This window comes from Nerophis ophidion, linkage group LG10 (assembly GCF_033978795.1).
Source record: "Nerophis ophidion isolate RoL-2023_Sa linkage group LG10, RoL_Noph_v1.0, whole genome shotgun sequence".
NCBI classification, from domain to species: Eukaryota; Metazoa; Chordata; class Actinopteri; order Syngnathiformes; family Syngnathidae; genus Nerophis; species Nerophis ophidion.
Genome location: NC_084620.1, coordinates 41,326,585 through 41,352,179, shown reverse-complemented (window position 1 = coordinate 41,352,179; position 25,595 = coordinate 41,326,585). Strand labels below are relative to the sequence as shown.

The window sequence follows — 25,595 nt, the reverse complement described above, 5'->3', positions numbered from 1 at the left end:
TCAGGTTCTTCATCACATATGCAGCCACTCCTACTCCATTTTTGTTGGTTCTGTTGATGTAGTTTAGTTCATATCCTTCCAGATCAAAATCTATTCCTTTTTTATCATCAATCCATGTTTCTGTGACGGCGATCACTTTGAAGGGCTTTGTTGATGTGTTCCAAAAAGTTCTTAATGTTGTTGTAGTTTGCATACAAGCTTCTGCTGTAAAAATGAATAATTGACAATTTGTTATCACTTTTAATGATGCTATTGTATTGCTCATCTGTGTAATAAAAACAGTTATTACTGATGTGGGAGAAAAAAAATTGTATCTGGATCTATATCATTTTCCAAATCCTGTTTTTTGTGATCTTTGTTGCAGATGTTTTTTAGTTCCATATTTTCTTGTTCACCAATCTTTGATGTTGTTTCAATAATCTCTATAAGTTTAGGTGGATGCATTCCTGAATTTTGGTCTTCTTTTTTAGTCGTCCCTTGGAGCATAGTGGTGTTGATGTTGAATTTAGGTGCTAGTTTTCTGTCAGAGTCCATTTTCATCGTTGTTGTGGAAGCTGTGTAAACTTAAAATTTTGTCCAGGTCCTTGATGTCATTGACAACAATTACTCTTGCTTCTGGACCTCCATTCAGCTTGATGTAGATTTTACAGTTGGCGCTCCAAGTTCCCTGGATTTTTCCCTGCTTTCTCAAGTTGCGTGCTTTCTTGGGGATTCCAGCTTTACGTTTTTTGAGATGCTCATTCATGTACACATTTTTTCCTTTCAGCTTCTTTCCCTGTCTCAGCAATGCCATTTTAGAGTTTCTGTTTAGGAGTTTCACGAGCACGACTGGAGTGGCGTTGTATCTTCTGTTCAGTGGGATGGATGTTTCGATGCTATTTGTCGATTTCAATTTCCTTTGATTGCAGGAAGTTGACCACTTGCTGTTCTGCTGAGACAAGATCCATTTCATCTGGTTCACCTTCATTATTCACAGCTTTAGCATAGGAGCTTGGTCTAATTCGGTGCCCTGTCACAATGATAACATTCATTTGTTTATCCTGCTCCATTCCATCAGTGATATTCCACAGCATGTAGTTGTCTTCTTGAAGGGTATTCATTTGTTGGCCCATTTCTTCTTGAAAGGTCTTCATTTGTTGGCACATATCAGAGACTTCATTTTTTCTGGTGATGATTTAAGTTTGCAAACTTTCTATATTTTGCTGCAGACTTTTCACATCTTGATTGTGTTCTGTTATTGATTTTTTCAGATATTTTTTTTTATTTCTTTCATTTCTTCTTTCATTTCATGGAGTATTTTTAGTAGTACCCCTTCTTGATTTCCATCATGTCCTGTGTCCAGTCTCAAATCTTGGTCCCAGTTGTGTCCTGTGTCGGTTGACACCGAACGTTTCGGGATTTCAGTCTTCCATTTAGCTTTTGGCACCGCGGCAGGTCTTAAACTGCGTCTTAAACTGCAGTTGCTTAAGCGACTTGCGGCACTTTTAACTTGTTTATTTCAACAAATTTGTGCCTTGGGTTGTTCACAGATCAGTTTGAGGTGTCAGTCTGTCAACTTATGTCGCTCTGCGACGTTGGAAGCACTTTAAAACAACTGTATACTCGCCGTAGCTTTTGGTTGCTAGGTAACTGCTTTGAACTGCGGTAAGGCGCCGATGGCTTGAGGCTAACGGCTCTTCGAACTTGCCTTATATCAGCATATCAGTGTTTCTCAACTGACAAAAATCAGGTCAAAGATGCCAGGTGACCCTCCTGTGGCTGTGATCGCAAATGAGTGGTCAAAATCTTCAGACTCAACAAAAACTCCGGTAGCAAAGGCGAGCCTTTTTCTTTGCGTCCTTTCTCGTGAACAGGAAGTGACGTAATTTGACACTGGATGTTTTTGTAGGATCTTGCGGGGTTTAGGTGACAATTTCAATGCAAACTAGTGGTTTTCCTCGCAGCCTAAAGCATAACAAATTGCAGAGACAGCTTGTACCCCAAAAAACTTGCGACCTGGGGCCCTCGTAAACCGGGGTACCACTGTACATTTCAATGTTCCTCTGGCTGCCATCTTATCACCGGTACTTGTTTTTTAGGGTTTGCCCGGTTCTCCAGGTCCTCCAGGATTCCCAGGAGAAAAGGGAGATCCAGGCGACAGCATATCTCTTCCTGGTGGAAGGGGAGAGAAGGGTGACACTGGATTCCCTGGAGCGTCTGGTCTTCCAGGATTAGATGGTCGGCCTGGTCAGGATGGGCAGCCTGGTCGTCCGGGGCCCAAAGGAGCCCCAGTAGGTGGCGATTGTCCAACTCTCATTTGAGGACCAATACTTATTTTGTTGCATTCGACAGGGATCTTTACAGGTGAAAGGAGAGCGAGGGTACCCTGGTGAACCAGGTAGTCCTGGAATTCCAGGAGACCGGGGTTCCCCCGGACCACCTGGTTTTGGACCCCAGGGACCTTCTGGTGAAAAGGGTATCCAGGGCGTCTCAGGAAGGCCTGGAGGTCCTGGTGCTCCCGGTATGACAATCTTTCACTCACTTGTACTTCAAGATCTACACATGTACTGACCGTTTACCTATTTTCTCTCAGGTGCCAAAGGTGAGCCAGGCTTGACGGTGGCAGAAAAGGGCTTGCCAGGGGCACGAGGTCGGGATGGTGAACCAGGACCTGCTGGTGCAACAGGTGTGTACTATTTACATTTGTATGTACTGTTTTAGTACAATTTCGTAAACAATGCATTACTCAAGATTCTTTGTTGCTCAGGGAACTCTGGTCAGCCTGGTCAGCCTGGTTTGCCTGGATTACCAGGTACAAAGGGTGAACCTGGACTACCTGGTATTGGACTCCCAGGTAACCCTGGAGCTAAAGGTGAGAAAATTGTTTTCTCATTTACAGTACTGTTTACCTGGTGTACACCTAAAAAGAAACGTCACCCTCTGTTTATCTCTTTCAGGATTTCCTGGTACTCCTGGGCAACCAGGATCTCCGGGGGGATCTGGCCGGCCAGGATTAGATGGCCTCCCTGGCCAACCCGGATTTCCTGGGGCAAAGGTGCTTAGAGATCAATTGTAACTTGCCTATGTTGAAATCTACAGACAAATTGAGCGCCTGAATATTCTGTTTGGTTTGCATTTATGACAGGGCGAACCTGGCTTTGGACTCCCAGGTCCCGCAGGTATACCAGGTGTACCTGGAGCAAAAGGTGTACCAGGACCCAAGGGAGATTCTGGTTTCCCTGGTGGCCCTGGCTCACCAGGTCGATCTGGATTTGATGGTGGACCAGGATCTAAAGGTACAGCCAGGTCATGTTTCTTTGAATGTTTGTTGCTTATAAACAAGTTAAGAACTCAAAGCTCACTTTATTGTTCTTATGTTGTCTTATATTTTAAGGTGAACCTGGAATACCTGGGCTCCCCGGTGCTCGTGGCCCACCAGGGAACCCCACGATTGGCTCACTTGGTCCCCCAGGACCTCCTGGGAATCCAGGCCCAATGGGTCCTCCTGGTGCGCAACACAGGAGTGCTTTACAATGCCATTGGTCTTCATTTGTAATTCATGCATTGTGTCCCCCTTGCAGGATTCCCTGGAGGCAATGGAGCAAAGGGAGACCCTGGAGCCCCAGGTTTAGATAGTCCAGGTGCACCAGGAGACAGAGGAAGTCCTGGTTTCCCCGGTTCTCAAGGACCAATTGGAACCCCTGGGCCGCCTGGAGGGCCAGGACGGGATGGCCTTCCTGGATTGCCAGGTAACAACAAAGCCATCACAAGAAATAGATTATTAGTATGATGTCATGAGAATTTACATCTATATTTTGGCCTTAGGTTTCAAAGGAGATATTGGTGTTGTGGGACCTCCCGGACCACCTGGAGGACCTGGTTCCTCTGGGGTACCCGGTGGTCCTGGACTGAAAGGTATTTACACAAATTTTAGGCAGAGATAATGTACGATGGATGTGCCTTATGACTAAAATGTTATTAATAATTTTCCTCAGGGGAGCCTGGATTCCCTGGTAGAGATGGTGCACCTGGATCTTCTGGACTTAAGGGAGAGAGGGGTGATATCGGTCCTCCTGGATACAGCACACCACCTTCTGACATAAAAGGCAACAAAGGAGAACCAGGAGCACCGGGTAGGACTTTGACCGAACTGAACTTATCTTCAAGCAGGGTTCTTGACTCTCTTGTTTCCTATAAACATTTTTCAGGTACACCAGGTTTTCCAGGTGAGAAGGGCATCCCTGGTATCCCTGGTGACCCAGGACTTCCAGGATCAGATGGACGGCCTGGCTTTCCCGGACCATCAGGTATGGCTTTTTTGCTCAAATTACAAACTGGACTTAAGAATCAAACATTGATATAAACATCATGTTCATGTTGTCCATAGGACCAAAGGGAGATCCTGGTATCCCAGGGGGCCCTGGTGGTCCCGGAGGTCCAGGACCAAAAGGCAGCATGGGCGAAATGGGATTTCCAGGTTGAGTTTGAACAACCTGACCACTTCTCTTGAAATACTTCTATGCGGTTCATTCATATATTGTCATAATTTCCACAGGACCATCAGGGCAGAAGGGTTCACTAGGCCAGCCAGGTCGCTCTGGTTCTCCAGGCCAACCTGGAGCACCTGGTTTTGGGGGAGCCAAAGGTGAACCAGGTTCTGCTGGTGTTGGACCGCCGGGACCATCCGGATTAAAGGTATGTATCAAACAAACAGGATACTCGGTAGATCTCAAAGCACAAACATAAATCCGCAAGCTGCAACTATATCGAAACCCTTTGCAGGGTGAACCGGGACAGCCCGGGTTTCCAGCAAGTCCAGGGCAAAAAGGAACTCCAGGATTACCAGGTCTACCAGGATTACCTGGAGGACCAGGTGAAAAGGGGGACCCTGGTCTCCCAGGATTCCAAGGTAAAGAGCACACCGTTTTGACCCAGATCAAAAATGCCATCCAATGATGACTCAAACAAAAAAAATAAATTCTGTTCTCTTGCCAGGTTCTCCTGGTATTCCTGGTCCAAAGGGTCTTGATGGTGGGCCTGGTGGCCCTGGCTTGTCTGGAGCTCCTGGTAGACCAGGAGAGCCTGGCCGTTCAGGATCACCTGGATTTCCGGGAGAAAAGGGTCAAGCAGGTCGGGATGGGATCCCGGGGCCGGCAGGAGTCAAGGGAGACCCAGGTAAAAACATCTTGGAAGGAAGAAGATGGATGGAACCCATTTGGTGTTTTTATAAATAACTTCCTTTTTCTGTATAATTGCAGGACTTCCAGGCTATGGAGAACCAGGAACAGCAGGACTTCCAGGATTTCCAGGTTTGTTTCCACTTATTTAACCTCACTAGGGTCCCCTCGGCCCAGTTGACCACACACACACACATAAGACTCATTATGTATACCTCTTCCTATGTTAAAAAAAAAGGTGCCAAGGGAGATCCCGGTCTACCAGGTCCACCGGGTGTTCCTGGCTTCCCAGGTCCAAAAGGAGATGTCGGCTTCCCAGGCCCTGCTGGTTTTGTAGGCCCTATCGGCCCTCCAGGACCTCCAGGTCTGGGTTTACAAGGACCCAAAGGATTAAGTGGACCCCCCGGACCACCAGGAAGAGCAGGTATAGATCCTAGATGTATGCCACTTAGATCTACTACCAGGAATTGCCGGTTGGTTTTGGTAAATAGTCTAGCTATGAGGCCTGCTGACTATGTAAAGACAAATGTCATTCTAGACAGCATGGACTTTTCAAATAGTCTGCTACTTTTAGTACAGAATTTACTACTGACGACAAAACCAGGCAGCAGCCTGTAGCAACGGCCTGTCACTTTAATGTGGATGCTTTCATGTTTGATTTGCATGGGATACTCTTTCACCAATCCATGTCTTCAGTCCAGTCACCTATGCCCCAGAGCAGTATGACAAAAAGCACGAGGTTACCATCACATTGTTATGATACGTCAGTCTTCCCGCAGTCACACATTTTTCTTTGTGTCGTTTGTAACGTTAGTGTCCACTTTGCGTTGTTTCCGTTGTGTTACACCCAGCTGAGCCAGACGCCAAATGACAACCACTCAGAATTCACTTTGGTGGCTTCCAGTTCATTTTTTGATTACATCGGGGGTCGGCAACCCGGGGCAGTGCCGCCCTAGTGGCTCTCTGGAGCTTTAACAAAAATGTATGAAAAAGGGAAAAAGATGAGGGGAAAAAAATGTTTTTTGTGTTAATATGATTTTTGTAGGAGAACAAACATGACACAAACCTCCCTGACTGTTATAAAGCACACTGTTTACATTAAACATGCTTCACTGGTTCGAGTATTTGACGAGCGCTGTTTTGTCCTACTAATTTTGGCGGCCCTTGAACTCACCGTAGTTTGTTTACATGTATAACTTTCTCCGACTTTCTAAGATGTGTGTTATGCCACTTCTTTTTCTGTCTCTTTTTGTCCACCAAACTTTTAACATTGTGCGTAAATTCACAAAGGTGAATTTTGTTGATGTTATTGAATAGTGTGGAGTGCTAATCAGACATATTCGGTCACTGCATGACTGCAAGCTAATCGATGCTAACATGCTGTTTAGGCTAGCTGTATGTACATATTGCATTACTATGCCTCATTTGTAGCCATATTTGAGCTCATTTGGTTTCCTTTAAATCCTCATAATTCAATTTATATCTCATGACACACTATATTTATGTAATATGGCTTTTATTTTTTTGCGGCTCTAGACAGATTTGTTTTTGTATTTTTGGTCCAATATGGCTCTTTCAACATTTTGGGTTGCCGACCCCTGGATTAGATGATCGTCAATGGTGAACATCATGGAGTGTTGAGGTTTTTTGTCTGGCTTTGCTGTCCTGCACGTGTTTTCTTAAACAAATCATCACCGAAACAGTGCATGGTGAATGTGAACTCTTCAGAATGTAATATTTATGTTAGCTACAGGGCATTTTTTGGGGTGCTTTTGTTTTTGCTGTGACATTTTGCCTCCATTTCCTGTGGCGTAACCTCCTCGTGCTGACGCTCGGCAACAACGCCACCCGCCACAGGTCCCTCAGGTCAGATGGACGGCGTCCAGACTTTTATTGCACGTTTCTCCTCACAGCCACTGTTGGAACGTTAACTCCACACTTTGACACGCGAGAGGAGAAGTTGGCAAATCCTTGCACCATCGAATTGTGATCCTCCCTAACGACTTTTCCTCTTTCACTTTCCCATGCACACTGATGATAACTAACAGTCATGCACCTTCGACAAGTAAGCCACTTCTAAGGCCGGTCTGGGTTGCTCACTGGGGTCATCTGGAACAAATACTTGTATCCTGATATTAGGACTGTCTTCCAAGTCAAAGATTCGAAAATTAATTTCGGAGGGGTCTGATTCGACTATAAACCTCACCGTCACACTTATCTCAACCCCCATCCAATAGGCGAGTTCATTACCTACTGAGGCTTGTGTTGGGAGAATTGATCGATTGCATTCATCGTGTTTTCTTTAATTATCAATCAAATATTCTTGTGTCTAGACAAATATTTTTTTCCAGAGTAGTAGATAACTTTTACCTGCTTACAATTTTGGTTGTCACCTTAGCCTTCCTCGGAACAGTGTGACGTGTTTACGGTTACAACCTTTACTACCTCTATCTAGTTCCTCAAGGAAAGTGGTTCTTAACCTTGTTGGAGGTACCGAACCCCACCACCCAACCCTTCTTTAGTTAAAAATAAAATGTTGTTTTTTTTTTTAATTCAAGACAAAAGTTATATGTTTATTTTTTTTTACTGGTGCGCAAAATGAACCGTGCATGAACATCACCTTGTTCAAAGAACAAAACCAACACAGTGTATGAACCAGCAACAAATTACACACCTGCAAATCAGATGGAAAATTAGAGGGAACATTGTTTAGGGGTATGATACGCATGTTGGGAAAAGTTTTTATTTACACGATCAGTCGGGTGTGTCTTGACCTCTGCGGCAAACCCCGGAGGCTGACTCACCGAACTCCTAGCATTCAATCGAACCCAGGTTAAGAACCACCGCTCTAGGACCTTACCAAACTATCCAATGTAACCAGTTTATCGGAGAGATTTAGATTTTTTGAGGTGGGAAAAGTTGAAAATGGGATCCGTTTTGTTCACTTCAAGGAAAGACTGTATTCTTTTCATATGTATCTTGAATTAGCTTAGAAAGGATCCCCTCACGGCAGCTACATCCATTTGACACTACTACACCTGCTGACTAGTCAGTAGACACAGTGCTACATATAACATATCATCGCAATCTGTTTATTGTCTCTTAAAAATCCAAACAAACGATGCTATAGATTCGATTATCATCATCGACTATGGGCAACATCTGACAAACCAGATTCGACTATCAAAATCCTTTGTCGAAGACAGTCCTACCAGATACTGTGATATATGCACATCCAGTAGTGTTCGGCACAGAGACACTCAAGTGTCACTAACTCACCTGTAAAATGGAACCATGATTTCGTAGTTTGTGTCACTTCAACTAATTCACGATGTGTGGGATGCACTGAGAGGTCAACACTGCCTGCCATTGACCAATTGGGAAAGAAGACACAGCCACTGAATAACCAGCTACACTGAGTTTACGGCACTGTTTGCACAAACAACCCACATACTGTGATGCATGCAGTTCATCTTCCCGTGTGCTTAACGCAGGGTTGTCCGTAGTCCGGACGCTTCAAACTATGTCGGATTGGTTTTAGCCTAGCGAACAATATCAGAGTGGTGCCCAGCATCTTTCCAAATCTTTATAAAGCGGCCCCAAGTGGAAAAAGTTTGGACACCCCTGACTTAATGCATCTTTGGGAGTAATCCAGGAGCCTCCAAAAATCTTTAAAAAGACCTATGATGATTTTAATCGACATTTAACACACTTCGTGTGAATTTCATGATAGGTATTGGATATGCTTTGGTGTAAATTTGTTAGGAATTTTACTCCACAGTCACATTTATAATCCCCTTTTTGGATCCGTCTAAAAAGGGTTTTTTTCTTCGTTCCATTTTTTCATTTGGATTCCAAAGATGTTTGAATTAAAAAATGTACACACACAAACACATATATCAATATATATATATATTTATATCAATATATACATATATCAATATATATATATATATATATATATATATATATATATATATATATATATATATATACATACATATATATATACATATATATATATATATATATATATATATATATATATATATATATATATATATATACAGACCGTATTTTCTTGAATAGCCACCGGGCATGTAATATGCGCCTGCCTTGAATTACGGCTGAGCCAAACTTGTTCCCCAATTTAATAAACGCATGCTTACTTTTACCGCCGGGTCATATTTATGATGTCACGAGTGATCCTTCCCCTGCTGTCATTTCAAAGCGGTGGAGGAGTTTTTTGGCCTTTACTGTGTGTAACCCAGGGGTCTTGTTCCACAGCCATACAGAGCACACTAATGGTTGTGATATAAAACAACTTCCACACTCCTAATAATATGCGCCACACTCTGTGAACCCACACCAAACACATTTCTGGAGAACATATGCCCCGCAACACACCACAAACGCAACACAACACCTACCCACAATGCAATGCATCCACGACTCCTGGCTACAACGTCCATACACCCGCTGGCACCAAACCCCGCCCCCCCCAATATATATATATATATATATATATATATGAGATGGTTTCCTGTGGACGGGACTCTCACTGCTGTCTTGGAGCCACTATGGATTGAACTTTCACAGTATCATGTTAGACCCGCTCGACATCCATTGCTTTCGGTCCCCTAGAGGGGGGGGGGTTGCCCACATCTGAGGTCCTCTCCAAGGTTTCTCATAGTCAGCATTGTCGCTGGCGTCCCACTGAATGTGAATTCTCCCTGCCCACTGGGTGTGAGTTTTCCTTGCCCTTTTGTGGGTTCTTCCGAGGATGTTGTAGTCGTAATGATTTGTGCAGTCCTTTGAGACATTTGTGATTTGGGGCTATATAAATAAACATTGATTGATTGATTGATATATATATATATATATATATATATATATATATATATATATATATATATATATATATATATATATATATATATATATATATATATATATATATATACATATATATATATATATACATATATATATATATATGTATATATATATATATATATATATGTATATATATATATATATATATATATATATATTGATATATATATATATATATTGATTGATTGATTGATTGATATATATTGATTGGCAACACTAAATTGTCCCTAGTGTGTGAATGTGAGTGTGAATGTTGTCTGTCTATCTGTGTTGGCCCTGCGATGAGGTGACGACTTGTCCAGGGTGTACCCCGCCTTCCGCCCGATTGTAGCTGAGATAGGCGCCAGCGCCCCCCGTGACCCCGAAAGGGAATAAGCGGTAGAAAACGGATGGATGGATATATACATATCACAAATGATATACGCTAAGTCAGGAAAATACACAGAGGCTATTTCATCCCTAAAAGGCTGTGGTTGTTACATATATATAGGGTACATAACATGGGGATTTGGCCATTGTTACATAGTAGTGCCTTGCTTCTGTACCGGCATGATGATACCAGTTTGCTCGTCCCGCTCTACCCTGGTATTGAGCACTGTACAACGGATAAACCACAGTACCCTCGACTATATCACAAAGTTATATATATATATATATATATATATATATATATATATATATATATATATATATATATATATATATATATATATATATATATATATATAACATTCTAAACATTATATAGTTTCACCTTTAACTTGTTTATTTTAACAATTTCGAACCTTGCGTCGCGTAAGATAAACGTAACACCTCCATTCAGGTTTTACATACATGATGTAAGTATATATGCAATGTAGTAACAGGCACATTTATGATAACATTTAATATTTATTCTATTTTCTTCATTACTGGTTATTACTCACTGCAGACTTCATGAGAGCCAATAAACATAATTTAAAAAAAATCACTTCCTGTACAAGGTCTGCTGTCATTAGGATGCCGACTGCTGGGATGTATGTGTTCTCATTTAGATAAAGAATGACTCATAATCTTCATTAAGAAGCGTTTTGAATGACTGTCAAAGTTTACCAACTTGTCGGAATACGTCCTCAGTCTTCTTCTGTCCAGGTGAGAGGCACGATTTAGGATTTAGAATATACTTCCAGGGAGCGAGGAAACACCGCACCAGTCAATCATGTCAAAGACGTACACAGGGTTGTGATCACAGCCCTGCTATAAAAAGTTTGTCTGCGTTAGCGCTTAAAATAACAATATCACTAATACTTGGTTAATATTGAAGTCACAAAATGTAAACAGGTTGGTGATTTTTGGAGGGTTTTTTTTAACCAGGTTTTTTGGGCGGAATAAAGGACCTCCCATCGACTCAGCTGTAAGCGAACTAATATTTACATTTTTTTACAAGTTAGAATGCATGACCAAAAAAATCATCCATCGCCATGTCTTTAATAACGATTGTGAACGATAGGCAACATTTTCAAAAAATGCAGATCCCCTTTGATATGCACATGCCAAGGTTAGATGCAAATAAAGATTTCTCTCATTTCATCTTGTGTTTCCTCCAACCAAGTTGCAATGTCTCCATCTTTTTATGTCAGAGTTCAGCGGCCAATCCCATTTTGTAGTGGCCAATTTCGACAAGACAGGCCCGTGTAAAAATGTTGTGGACAATTGAACACACCAATATTCATCTTTTAGACATCAGAGCAGGCGGAAGGGCATGAAACAAAAAGGAATACCAGGAGAGCTTCAGGCAGCAGTCTGGCTCAGCAGAGGGGTAGGAAGCTTCCCGACACATCTTGTCAGAGTTTAGTGGCCAATCCAACTTCGTAGTAGCCAATTTTGACAAGACAGGCCGACGTAAAAATGTTGTGGAAATTTGAACACACCAATATTTATCTTTTAGACATCAGAGCAGGCGGAAGGGGCATGAAACAAAAAGGAATACCAGGAGAGCTTCAGGCAGCAGTCTGGCTCAGCAGAGGGGTAGGAAGCTTCCCGACACATCTTGTCAGAGTTTAGCGGCCAATCCAACTTCGTAGTAGCCGATTTTGACAAGACAGGCCGACGTAAAAATGTTGTGGAAATTTGAACACACCAATATTTATCTTTAAGACATCAGAGCAGGTGGAAGGGCATGAAACAAAAAGGAATACCAGGAGAGCTTCAGGCAGCAGTCTGGCTCAGCAGAGGGGTAGGAAGCTTGCCGACACATCATGACCAGAAATGTATGTCCATCAATGTGTGACGTCACAAATGGTCCAATGTTAAAAAAAGATTCCAAAAAACAGCATTCAGGGGCATTCAAAATTGCACCCAAATGCATTAATCTCATGAGTTGTTGCTTTAACAAGAGTATCCGACATTGTAACATTATTATTATTAAGTCAGACATCAGGTGAAAATCATCATAGGTCTTTTTTATTGTATTCCCAACTCACTGGGAAGGATTTGGGGGCAAGCTGAACGTTATCATAAGGTGAATCATTGTATTCCTTAAAACATGTTCAAGTTCAGGCTTTACACTTATTTTCTGTCTAAACCTCTTCTTTTGTTTTTTGTTCCCTGTCAACCTGCAACCACTTTACCTGAGAATTCTGGAAATCCTAGGTCCTTCAGGTTAGACTCCAGTGGTTTGATGGCTTTGATGATTTGGGGATGTTGAAAATGATATGCAAAATTTGAATTTGCTATTTGTTGTGAAGATGGATCGCTACCTGTGTTTTCTCATTAAGAGGTCTCCTCAATTCATTTTGTTACTTCAAGAAATAGAGAACCTAACTGTGGCTTGCATTACCGCTGACCATTTCCGTCTGTATGAAGGTGTGCCTGGCCCACAAGGTCCCCGCGGGTCCCCAGGAAGTGGTGGCTTTAAGGGAGAGAAAGGTATTCCTGGTGCTCCTGGTCAGCCAGGCTTCCCCGGACAGAAAGGAGACCCCGGCACTCCAGGATTTTCAGTAAGAGTGAAGAAAATCTAAAAAAAAAACCGACTGATTACTTGAGTTAATTGTTTGGACCTCTCCCTCCAGGGTTCAAGTGGCTCTCCTGGCATTCCTGGCACTAAGGGGGACATTGGTCTGCCTGGTGTTCCCGGATTCCCTGGTACGATCAAGTGCCGGTCTTTTTCTGATCTCTCGAAATAATTAAAATAAGTCCCGAATAAGTGTTGTCTCTTCATCAGGACCTAAAGGTGACTCAGGAATTCCGGGCGCCTCCGGCCTTCCTGGTGATCCAGGAGATTTTGGACCTCCAGGTAAAGTCTTATGATAAGGGAAACTCAACCTTCTGCTAATATGCTGGCCCCTCCAGATTTAGGGATAAATGATGTCCTAAACGGTTCTAAAGCTTCCTTTATCCTTTGTGTTCTAGGCCCTGCTGGTGAACCTGGTGTTCCTCCGCCTCCCGACTTCATAAAGGGGCAGCGTGGACCCCCTGGTAATGTGGGCACGCCTGGTGCTCGGGGCCAGCCTGGTTCCCCTGGACGTGATGGGCTTCCAGGTTAGTTTTGGAAACGTCTTAACTGGAATTACAAAGGGATGTGTTTCTAAAAAGAATACTTTGTTCTTTTGGATTTCAGGTTCCCCAGGTGAACCTGGGGATCCCGGTCCAGAGGGTTCCCCTGGCTTCGGCGGCCCTGCTGGAAGGAAGGGAGACACTGGGCCTGCTGGTCAGCCTGGTGAGTTTTGACTGTGGCTCAATAATAAGAAGCTCGACAAACAGTTTGAAAGCTCATTGTGTTTTCTATACCCAGGTCAGCGAGGCTACCCTGGTCCACCTGGGTCTGATGGTCCACAGGGTCCTCCCGGTCTAACAGGATCAGGGTCAGCAGCCCACGGCTTTCTCATCACCCGACACAGCCAGATCCAGGAAGTGCCAAGCTGTCCCATCGGAACCAACCTGATATATGACGGCTATTCTCTGCTGTACGTGCAGGGCAACGAAAGGGCGCACGGGCAGGACCTCGGTAAATTTACGACACTCCAGAACTTTTAAAAAGTGCTGCAGGTGTCTGATCTTTCCATATCGTATCCTCCAGGCACGGCGGGCAGCTGTCTGCGTCGTTTCAGCACCATGCCCTTCATGTTCTGCAACATCAACAACGTGTGCAACTTTGCCTCCCGCAACGACTACTCCTATTGGCTATCCACGCCTGAGCCCATGCCTATGTCCATGGCACCCATCACTGGAGAGAGCATCAAGCCTTTTATCAGCCGGTGGGAGGCGGATAGACAGGACATGAGCGGTGGCTGTGATGAGCGATAATTGTTTTTTTCATTGTGTGCGTTTTTGTGCATCAAGGTGCTCTGTGTGTGAAGCTCCAGCCATGGTGATCGCAGTCCATAGTCAAACCATCCAAATTCCCAACTGCCCTGCCAATTGGGAGGCTCTGTGGATAGGCTACTCCTTCATGATGGTACGACATGTTTGCATTTGGACTTCTATTCGGTTCCGTGTGTGAACATCTCTTCCTTCCTGTCCCTTTGCAGCACACCAGTGCCGGCGCCGAGGGCTCAGGACAGGCTCTGGCCTCCCCCGGCTCCTGTCTGGAGGAGTTCCGCAGCGCTCCCTTCATCGAGTGCCACGGCAGGGGGACGTGTAACTATTATGGCAACTCCTACAGTTTCTGGCTAGCCACCGTGGACGAAAACGATATGTTCAGGTACGCTCTCCAGTCAATTAGTTTTAAACCCTTACAGACACCATATGCTTGCATTGTATCATTGAGGGCATACTCACACGATCACCATCAATCAATCAAAATGTACTTATATAGTGTTTGATCGCAAGTGTCACAAAGGGGGATTCTCCCTCCCTTTTACGTGCACACACTAAGTGACCACTTTGAAACAAGAAAACAACAAACAAAACCCAAACAGTCATACACCAACACATTGAAGTCTCTAAAGTCCAGGAGAAGTTTTAACACTGCCAGAGGGAATCGCCATGAAAACCTACAGGCCTAGTGGTTAAAGTGTCCGCCCTGGAATCAGTAGGTTGTGAGTTCAAACCCCGGCCGAGTCATACCAAAGACTATAAAAATTGTATCCTTTAACTCTCTGCTTGGCACTCAGCATCAAGGGATGGAATTGGGGGGTTAAATCAGCAAAAATTATTTGATGCTGCTCACTGCTCCCCTCACCTCCCAAGGGGTGGACAGGGGAGTGGGTCAAATGCAGAGGACACATTTCACCACTCCTAGTGTGTGTGTGACAATCATTGGTACTTTAACTTGACTTTAAAGGAAAAACACCTGGGAAAATACAATCAAGCCTGCAATCCGCAGTATACTGTGGTGAACCCCAGAAAGACCTTCAAACCATCAAAGGAAAAATGCCCTTCAAGCCAGGTTCATGTCGCAAACAACGATCTGAAAGAGCCACACCATTGGCTAGGACTTTGCTGTCTGTCCGGTCCAATAAGATATGACAATTCTAGCTGTGTCCTGTGAAGTTGACGAGCGAACAAACTCGTCCTCAACACAATCTAGCGTCCTCGCTAGTGGCTAACGTCTCTCTGCAGAGTGAAGCCACTTTTGAGTCGGCAATCCTCACCTCCATGGCGGAAAAGAAACTGTTTCTTACAAGAATCCTCCATGGAGGACGATGAACAGCTAAACATGCCACACTACACACCGTAGGAGAATATGCTAACTGCTAAGCTAGAGGTAATGAATGAAAACAGAGGTGGGCCAATCGATACAAATAGTAAGTGTTGTATCAGTACATGGTTTATACTACAGCTATCTGTCCATCCATTCATTCATCTTCTTCCGCTTATCCGAGGTCGGGTCGCGGGGGCAGCAGCCTAAGCAGGAAAGCCCAAAGTCTCCTCTCCCCAGCCGGGAGACATAGTCTTCCCAACGTGTCCGGGGTCTTCCCCCTGGCCTCCTACCGGTCGGACGTGCCCTTAACACCTCCTTTGGGAGGTCGTTCGGGCATCCTGACCAGATGCCCGAACCACCTCATCTGGCTCCTCTCGATGTGAAGCAGCAGCGGCTTTACTTTGAGCTCCCCCCGGATGGCAGAGCTTCTCACCCTATCTCTTAGGGAGAGCCCTGCCATCCGACGGAGGAAACTTATTTCGGCCGCTTGTACCCGTGATCTTGTACTTTTGGTCATAAACCAAAGCTCATGACCATAGGTGAGGATGGGAACAAAGATCGACCGGTAAATTTAGGACTTTGCCTTCCGGCTCAGCTCTTTCTTTACCACAACGGATCGATACAGCGTCCGCATTACTGAAGAGGCCGCACCAATCCCCCTGTCGATCTCACGATCCACTCTTCCCTCACTCGTGAACAAGACTCCTTGGTACTTGAACTCCTCCACTTGGGGCAGGGTCTCCTCCCCAACCCGGAGATGGCACTCCACCCTTTTCCGGGCGAAAAAGACAACTCCAGGTTGTTTTCTTTGTTTTACTTTGGCCAAAAATACAACAAGTACATTCTGAAAACGTACACGTCACAAATAATCCTCTGGACAAAACACTTCAAGTTTGTTGAAAATTCTGGGGAAATTGGTGCAGCTTTAAAAACACATTGAGCTTAGACTTTATCTCAGTGTATCTGCAAAACCAGGATTAAACTGTAAATCACAGTCTTTCAGGGATTTAACAAAAAAACACAACATGTAAACTCTTCTAGGTATCAAATACCTCCTTTGTATCAATCCAGAGCTAACAATAAGAAACAGACGTAAAAACTATTTAAAAGGGTTAATTATATATATATATATATATATATATATATATATATATATATATATATATATATCTTAATTAGATTATCCAGAGATTAGTGCTCGATACCGTGGTAGAGCGCAATATATGTGTGTGTGGGAAAAATCACAAGACTACTTCATCTCTACAGAACTGTTTCATGAGGGGTTCCTTCAATCGTCAGGAGATTTTTTTTTTTCCTGACGATTGAGGGAACCCCTCATGAAACAGTTCTGTAGAGATGAAGTAGTCTTGTGATTTTTCCCACACACACACACACACACACATATATATGTATATATATATATATATATACATATATGTATATATATATATATATATATATATATTATTATTTTTTATTTTTTTTAACAAAGACTATTTATAAGGATTATAAAGAATATTAGTTAGATTATTAAGGGTTATGTATAAATTTTAAAAATAAAGAAAAGGGGGGTGAAACCCAGCGTCTTTTCGTGTCGTTATCGCCATTTCCGAGTCTAAATTGGCTGTCAAAGTGTACCAAGTTAATGGAGTACATCCTCGTCCTACTTTCCAGGTGAGAGGCATGATCTGCTTCCATGGAGCAGGGAAGAAAAGAAACAGCCCTTGATCACAGTCTGCGTTAGCACTTATAATAACAACATCATTAATACCGTATTTCCTTGAATAGCCGCCGGGCATGTAATATGCACCTGCCTTGAATTACTGCTGAGTAAAACTCGTTCCCCTAATTTATAAGCGCATGTTTACTTTTATCGCCAGGTCTAATTCGTTACGTCATGACACTTCCCCTGCCGTCATTTTCAAAATGGTTTACTTTGTGTAAACCAGGGGTCTTGTTCCACAGTCATACAGAACACACTGATGGTTGTGATATAAAACAACTTTAACACTCATAATAATATGTGCCACACTCTGTTAAACCCTAACCAAACGAGAATAACAAACACATTTCTGGAGAACATTGGCTCTGTAACACATTATAAACGCAAAATAAGAATTACCCAGCATTCCAATGCATCCATGACTCTTGGCCATATTATACACCCGCTAGCACCATCCTACAGGTGTGCAGGCCTATTTGGAACAGGTGGGTGCCATGATTGGCCGTAGAAGAATTTTATATTATTTTTTTTATCTCACTCAATTTTTTCTGCATCCATTGGTAAGCATAGGGGTGAGAAGAGGTTTTAAAATTATTAGTGCCTGCTTACTTTTACCGCATGCCTTGAAAAAGCGCAGGAGTGAGAAGAGGTTTTAAATCAATTAGCGCCCCGGCGGCTATTCAAGGAAATACGGTACTTGGTTAATATTCCAGTCACGAAATGTAAATGGAGTATTGTTGGCGCTTTCTGGATGTTTTTTTAAGAAGGATTTTATGGTCTGACTTTTATTTACGAGTAATAATGCATTAAAATATCGTCATGTCTTTCATAATGATTGTGAACGAAAGGCAAAATTCCCAAAAAAGTGCCATTTCCCTTTAATGTGCGAAGTACAAGCAAGTTGAGCACGACTATCCCCCTCAGTTTCATGCTTTATCCGTAGGTTTTGTCCGCCTTGACGTCATTTTGTGACACTTCCCTCTGACCCTCACAGCAAGCCCCAGTCGGAGACGTTGAAGGCCGGCAACCTGCGGACGCGCGTCAGCCGCTGCGTGGTCTGCATGAAGAGGACGTAACGGCACACAGCAACTCACAAGCAAGCCACCTGCACCTGCCAGAGACTAACTAGCGGAGACAGCCGATTGGACGATAGGTCGGGGTTTGAGGGGAGGCGGGAGGGGGGGCAGGGAGTTTTAGGTGACAGTATAGCAGACGAGGTGGAATTCCAATGGTACTACAAACAATGGTGCTACTGTGCAACACAGCTTATACACGTTAAAAAAGTTATATAAATAAGCCTTTTTTTTTTTGCTTTGTTTTTTTTTTTCCTAAGAAGTACCTCAAATCGAGAGCAGAAAAAAAATGGTGCCATGATGAATGTGTGAGAGCAAACATGTTTCATCCTTCTTTTAGATACGCAACACAAATGCGCTTGATCCTTTCCAACACACATTTCTTTTCGTCTTTTTATTTTATCAACAAGGAGGAGTGGAGGACGCTCTCCATGGTAACCAAATCGGCACTTTTGACTTCGGGACATCCAAGATGAGAGATGCACTGACGGCCTTTGTTTTATCTTGACCACTTTTGAATTGTACCTCCCTTCTTTCCCCGCGTTTTCTATTCCCGTCGTGACATGTGGTGGTACTAACCCGGCTGAAGCTCGCCACACTAACTCTGCATTCTTTCTTTTGTAAGTAATGAAATGTGTATATTGTGTAAAACACCTTTTATTTTTAGCGTATTTGGGCCTGACTCGAAAACGAGCGTTTTGCAGGTTTAGTTGGCTTCCACTCACTCGCCTACAAACACACTTCTTGTACAAAGTAAGGCTTTTATGAATAAGAACAGTATTTTATATATAATGAATATATATACAGTATATATATACATATATATATATATATATATTTCTATTAAAAAAAGAGGATATAAAGGCATTTAGCAGTGGGTTTTTACGGTCATGCATTTCACCAAAAACTACTGAGCACAGTTGAAAGCCATTCTTCCTGAAGCAAAGTGTGTATGACATGAAATCACTTAAAGCTTTTTGTATTCCATTTGTAGAATTCTTAATAAATGTTGAGCTGAATTTAAGATTCTCTGATGATTGGGAGGGGTGCGTTTCACATGTTTGTGCAAGCGAGGATTTCAATTAAAAGCTTGGCTCATTGTGGTGTTTTGTTGTTGTTCTTTCTTTTTTTTTAACATTTCAAGGTGGCTAAATATAGTTTTTGGACCAAAAGCCTCCAAAGTTAGTGCTCTTATTTGATGCAGCATCTTGTATTGATATTTTTGAAGAAAAAAAAAAAAAAATGCTTCCATCAGTCCTAAATTTGTCAAGCTGGGGTGCGACTAAAATGTATTTTTAAAGTTTGTTTTGTTTCCATGTTATGGTATCGAGAAGTTGTTATAAGCTGAAGACTGAAATAAACACAATGACCAAAGTTTTGTCCTCAGAAATGTGATTATTTGCTCGAAGAAGAGTCACTCAATGTCCGGTATGGAAATATAAACCCAGTTTCCATATGAGTTGGGAAATTGTGTTAGATATAAATATAAACGGAATACAGTGATTTGCAAATAATTTTCAACCCATATTCACTTGAATATGCTACAAACACAACATATTTCATGTTCAAACTGATAAACATTTTTTTTTGTTGTTGCAAATAATCATTCACTTTAGAATTTGATGCCAGCAACATATGCCAAAGAAGTTGAGAAAGGTGGCAAAAAATACTCTAAAGTTGAGGAATGCTCATCAAACACTTATTTGGAACATCCCACAGGTGTGCAGGCTAATTGGGAACAGGTGGGTGCCATGATTGGGTATGAAAACAGCTTCCAAAAACATGCTCAGTCTTTCACAAGAAAGAATGGGGCGAGGTACACGCCTTTGTCCACAACTGTGTGAGCAAATAGTCAAACAGTTTAAGAACAACATTTCTCAAAGTGTAATTGCAAGAAATTTAGGGATTTCAACATCTACGGTCCATAATATCATCAAAAGGTTCAGAGAATCTGGAGAAATCACTCCACGTAAGCGGCATGGCCGGAAACCAACATTGAATGACCGTGACCTTCCATCCCTCAGACGGCACTGTAACAAAAACTGACATCAATCTCTAAAATATATCACCACATGGGCTCAGGAACACTTCAGAAAACCACTGTCACTACATCTGTAAGTGCAAGTTAAAGCTCTACTTTGCAAAGCGAAATCCATGTATCAACAACATCCAGACACCGCCTGCTTCTCTGGGCCTGAGATCATTTAAGATGGACTGATGCAAAGTGGAAAAGTGTTCTGTGGTCTGACGAGTCCACATTTCAAATTTTGGGGGGAAATATTCGACATGGTGTCATCCGGACCAAAGGGGAAGCGAACCATCCAGACTGTTATTGACGCAAAGTTCAAAAGCCAGCATCTGTTATGGTATGGGGGTGCTTTAGTGCCCAAGGCATGGGTAACTTACACATCTGTGAAGGCACCATTAATGCTCAAAGGTACATACAGGTTTTGGAACAACACATGCTGCCATCTAAGCGCCGTCTTTTTCATGGACGCCCCTGCTTATTTAAGCAAGACAATACCAAGCCACATTCAGCCTGGTTACAACAGCGTGGCTTCTTACAAAAACAGTCCGGGTACTTTCCTGGCCCGCCTGCAGTCCAGATCTGTCTCCCATCCAAAATGTGTGGCGCGTTATGAAGCATAAAATACGACAGCTGAGACCCCGGACTGTTAAAGAACTGAAGCTCTACATAAAACAAGAATGGGAAAGAATTCCACTTTCAAAGCTTCAAAAATTAGTTTCCTCATTTCCCAAACGTTTATTGAGTGTTGTTAAAAGAAAAGGTGATGTGACACAGTGCTGAACATGCCCTTTCCCAACTACTTTGCCATGTATTGCAGCCATGAAATTTTAAGTTAATGATTATTTGCAAAAAAAAAAAAAAAAAAAAAAAGTTTATGAGTTTGAACTTCAAATATTTTGTCTCTATTCTATTTTTATTTACCTCCAACACAATTTCCCAACTCATATGGAAAAAAGGGTTTGTATATATATATATATATATATATATATATATATATATATATATATATATATATATATATATATATATATATATATATATATATATATATATATATATATATATATATATATATATATATATATATATATATATATATATATATATATATATATATATATATATATATATATGGGCTTCACCGTGGCAGAGGGGTTAGTGCGTCTGCCTCACAATACGAAGGTCCTGCAGTCCTGGGTTCAAATCCAGGCTCGGGATCTTTCTGTGTGGAGTTTGCATGTTCTCCCCGTGAATGCGTGGCTTCCCTCCGGGTACTCCGGCTTCCTCCCACTTCCAAAGACATGCACCTGGGGATAGGTTGATTGGCAACACTAAATTGGCCCTAGTGTGTGAATGTTGTCTGTCTATCTGTGTTGGCCCTGCGATGAGCTGGCGACTTGTCCAGGGTGTACCCCGCCTTCCGCCCGATTGTAGCTGAGATAGGCGCCAGCGCCCCCCGCGACCCCAAAAGGGAATAAGCGGTAGAAAATGGATGGATGGATATATATATATATATATACATCTGGTCACGTTGTTGTTATTATATATTCATCCATTTTCTGCCGCTTGCCTGTCTCAGCGCCACCTCATCGCAGATATATATATATGTCTATATATACATGTATATATGTCTATATATACATATATATATATATATGTCTATATATATATATATGTCTATATATACATATATATATATGTCTATATATATATATATGTGTACATATATATGTATATATATAGACATATATATATATATATATATATATATATACATATATATATATATATATATATATATATCTATACATATATCTGCGATGAGGTGGCGCTGAGACAGGCAAGCGGCAGAAAATGGATGGATATATATATATATATGTATATATATATATATATATATATGTATATGTATATATATATATATATATACATATATATATATAAATATATAATAACAACAACGTGACCAGATGAGACGTGAATCCACCTTTTTTGTTATTTTACAAATAGTTTTTCTTGCACAACATTAGATTGGCGTGGTTAAGCTTTGCCTGTACTCTTTACAACCAGCAGGTGGCAGCATAGTAGCACACTGGAAAAAGTGTGCTACTAAGTGTGCTACTTTTTTTCTTCTTGGGACACATTGATGACGGTAAAAAAAAAAAAAAAAAAAGAAAACTTGTTTTGGTATCAGACCTGTACATTATTGTTTCGTGTCACTAAGGTCAGAGGTCGATGAATTATTGAGAAAACATTTTACTCTCGACAAATACTGAATATTTGTACTGTGACTTTTTAAGGCAACATCATCGCAACACTTGGACCACATGTCTTGGTAACAATGATGATCTTGCCAAAGAAGAAATGTGTTCAGAGACTCTGAGCCCAGCAACTCACATGACCAAAGTGGACTTTGGGATTGTTTTGACAGTTGGACTTTGGGTCACCTGAGCTGCACAAACAGGCTGTGGTGGAATTCTGCTGAAAATGGAATGAAGCTCAGTCACAGGATCAATAAAACACATCAATGGAATCATGCACTCATGCTCTGCCTTTGAGAAACTATCCAAGTATTTGGATTTGTTTCCCCTAGTGGTGTTAAATGTAACTCTTTTTCACTTTTTCGCTTATATTCTGCCGTACGTTTAACTGATTTTGTGTATTGTTTTCTGTCAAAATTGAAAGACGCTTTGATTGATTGATTGATTGAAACTTTTATTAGTAGATTGCACAGTTCAGTACATATTCCGTACAATTGACCACTAAATGGTAACACCCGAATACGTTTTTCAACTTGTTTAAGTCGGGGTCCACGTTAATCAATTCATGATTAACATTATTTCCAGCCTTTTGCGGGCCATTTAAAATGACATGGGCCCCCCAACCTTGAGTTTGACACATGTGCACAAGCTGAACTATAGCAGGGGCCCCCAGACTAAGGATCCGGCCTGCCAATGTCCACAATCCGGGTCGCAGTATGTTCCAGAATTAACATTTTGTTAGACATTTTTCCAATTTTTTTGTAATTGTGGTGTACAACCGCTCAAGGATATCATATTGTTGACGTAGATGATCATATCTGATGTACAGATTTACTTGACATAAGTGTGGGATACTTCTCCTGTTGCCTTATTTGTATCAGACTTTAATAAATATTTGGATAAATGTTTGGATCAGTTGGCCAGAGCTAGAGGGAATATATTAGAAAGAAGAAAAAACAAGACGAGAGGGAAGTTAATTGTTTATATATATTTACATATATATATATATATATATATATATATATATATATATATATATATATATATGTGTGTGTGTGTGTGTACAACACAACTGATGGTCCCAACCCCATTGATAAAGCAAGACATTCCACTAATCAACCCTGATAAGGCACACCTGTGAAGTGAAAACCATTTCAGGTGGCTACCTCTTGAAGCTCATGGAGAGAATGCCAAGAGTGTGCAAAGCAATAATCAGAGCAAAAGGTGGCTATTTTGAAGAAAACTAGTAATTAGTTCACCTTTTCTTGTTAAGTACAAAACTCCACAAGTGTTCATACATAGTTTTGATGCCTTCAGTGACAATCTACATTGTAAATAGTCATGAAAATGAAGAAAGCGCATTGCATATACAGACATTTAATATATATATATATATATATATATATATATATATATATATATATATACACAAGATATACATAAATACAGAAGAGAATACATATATACAAATATATACATACATGTATACATACATATACTGTATTTACATACATATATACATATACATATACATATATATGTCATAATTTAAATATCTATAAATAATCTCTCTCTTTTTGAAGAAATAACATTAGAGGACCTCCTGCGGCCTGTAAATGGGACAAAACAAACAACATGTTTACTTGACCCACTTCCTGGAAAACTTATCAAGGAGCTGTTTGTAATATTAGGAAAATCAGTGCTAAATATAATTAAATTATCACTATCCTCCGGGCACTACTTCTATATATATTTGTGAGTAATCATTAAAATTATCAGTGTTTCCACAAAGATAAATATCATTAATTATTAATAATAACATAGAGTTAAAGGTAAATTGAGCAATTTGGCTATTTCTGGCAATTTATTTAAGTGTGTATCAAACTGGTAGCCCTTCACATTAATCAGTACCCAAGAAGTTGCTCTCGGTTTCAGAAAGGTTGGTGAAATAAGCCACTGTGAACTGATTTTTTTTTTTGTTTTAACCCTTCTGAAACTGTGATAATGTTCCCCTTTAACTCCTATCTTACTGACAGGATGCAGAGTGTTTCCCATAACAATGTGACCTCAGAGTATGTTAAGGTAACGTGTGGAGTTCCCCAGGGTTCGGTTCTTGGCCCTGCACTCTTCAGCATCTACATGTTGCGGCTAGGTGACATCATACATAAATACGATGTTAGTTTTCACTGTTATGCTGATGACACCCAACTCTACATGCCCCTAATGCTGACCAACACGCCGGATTGTAGTCAGCTGGAGGCGTATTTTAAAGAAATCGAACAATTGATGTCCGCTAACTTTTTGCAACTTAAGGCTAAGAAAACGGAAATGTTGATTATCGGTCCTGCTAGACAGCGACACCTATTTAATAATACCCCCTTAAATTTTGTCAAACAAACATTTACACAAAGCGACTCGGTATTATCTTCGATCCAACTCTCTCATTTGAGTCACACATTAAGATTGTTTTTAAAACAGCCTTCTTTCATCTCCGTAATATTGCTCAAATTTGTTTGTCCACTAGCGACGCTGAGATCATTATCCATGTGTTCGTTACCTCCCGGCTTGATTACTGTCACATATTACAAACCCTGTTTCCATATGAGTTGTGAAATTCTAATTTGGTTTCATCTGACCACATGACAATCTCCCAATCCTCTGCTGTATCATCCATGTATCCATTTAGGTATAAACTCAACTCGTCGTGTTTGGAGGAAGAAGAATACTGAGTTGCATCCCAAGAACACCACACCGACTGTGAAGCATGGGGGTGGAAACATCATGCTTTGGGGCTGTTTTTCTGCTAAGGGGACAGGACGATTGATCTGTGTTAA

General features: G+C 41.5%; 1 protein-coding gene across 1 annotated transcript in view; it reads left to right on the top strand.

Annotated features, from left to right (window-relative positions):
- The window catches only part of col4a5 (collagen, type IV, alpha 5 (Alport syndrome)), a 79,308-nt gene extending 59,463 nt beyond the window's left edge, over nucleotides 1-19,845 (top strand). Inside the window, exons 23-49 of the mRNA XM_061913802.1 lie at nucleotides 2,079-2,270; nucleotides 2,332-2,500; nucleotides 2,573-2,665; nucleotides 2,747-2,851; nucleotides 2,937-3,034; nucleotides 3,125-3,275; nucleotides 3,374-3,487; nucleotides 3,561-3,728; nucleotides 3,805-3,894; nucleotides 3,975-4,112; nucleotides 4,188-4,286; nucleotides 4,367-4,456; nucleotides 4,535-4,674; nucleotides 4,762-4,888; nucleotides 4,975-5,154; nucleotides 5,238-5,288; nucleotides 5,395-5,580; nucleotides 12,897-13,030; nucleotides 13,103-13,175; nucleotides 13,255-13,326; nucleotides 13,443-13,571; nucleotides 13,651-13,749; nucleotides 13,825-14,037; nucleotides 14,110-14,287; nucleotides 14,373-14,487; nucleotides 14,561-14,733; nucleotides 18,393-19,845. Coding sequence (XP_061769786.1) covers nucleotides 2,079-2,270; nucleotides 2,332-2,500; nucleotides 2,573-2,665; nucleotides 2,747-2,851; nucleotides 2,937-3,034; nucleotides 3,125-3,275; nucleotides 3,374-3,487; nucleotides 3,561-3,728; nucleotides 3,805-3,894; nucleotides 3,975-4,112; nucleotides 4,188-4,286; nucleotides 4,367-4,456; nucleotides 4,535-4,674; nucleotides 4,762-4,888; nucleotides 4,975-5,154; nucleotides 5,238-5,288; nucleotides 5,395-5,580; nucleotides 12,897-13,030; nucleotides 13,103-13,175; nucleotides 13,255-13,326; nucleotides 13,443-13,571; nucleotides 13,651-13,749; nucleotides 13,825-14,037; nucleotides 14,110-14,287; nucleotides 14,373-14,487; nucleotides 14,561-14,733; nucleotides 18,393-18,474 — 3,459 coding nt within the window. The 3' untranslated portion in view covers nucleotides 18,475-19,845. The remainder of the gene's footprint in view (nucleotides 1-2,078; nucleotides 2,271-2,331; nucleotides 2,501-2,572; nucleotides 2,666-2,746; nucleotides 2,852-2,936; nucleotides 3,035-3,124; nucleotides 3,276-3,373; nucleotides 3,488-3,560; nucleotides 3,729-3,804; nucleotides 3,895-3,974; nucleotides 4,113-4,187; nucleotides 4,287-4,366; nucleotides 4,457-4,534; nucleotides 4,675-4,761; nucleotides 4,889-4,974; nucleotides 5,155-5,237; nucleotides 5,289-5,394; nucleotides 5,581-12,896; nucleotides 13,031-13,102; nucleotides 13,176-13,254; nucleotides 13,327-13,442; nucleotides 13,572-13,650; nucleotides 13,750-13,824; nucleotides 14,038-14,109; nucleotides 14,288-14,372; nucleotides 14,488-14,560; nucleotides 14,734-18,392) is intronic.
- The last annotated feature ends 5,750 nt before the right edge of the window (nucleotides 19,846-25,595 follow it).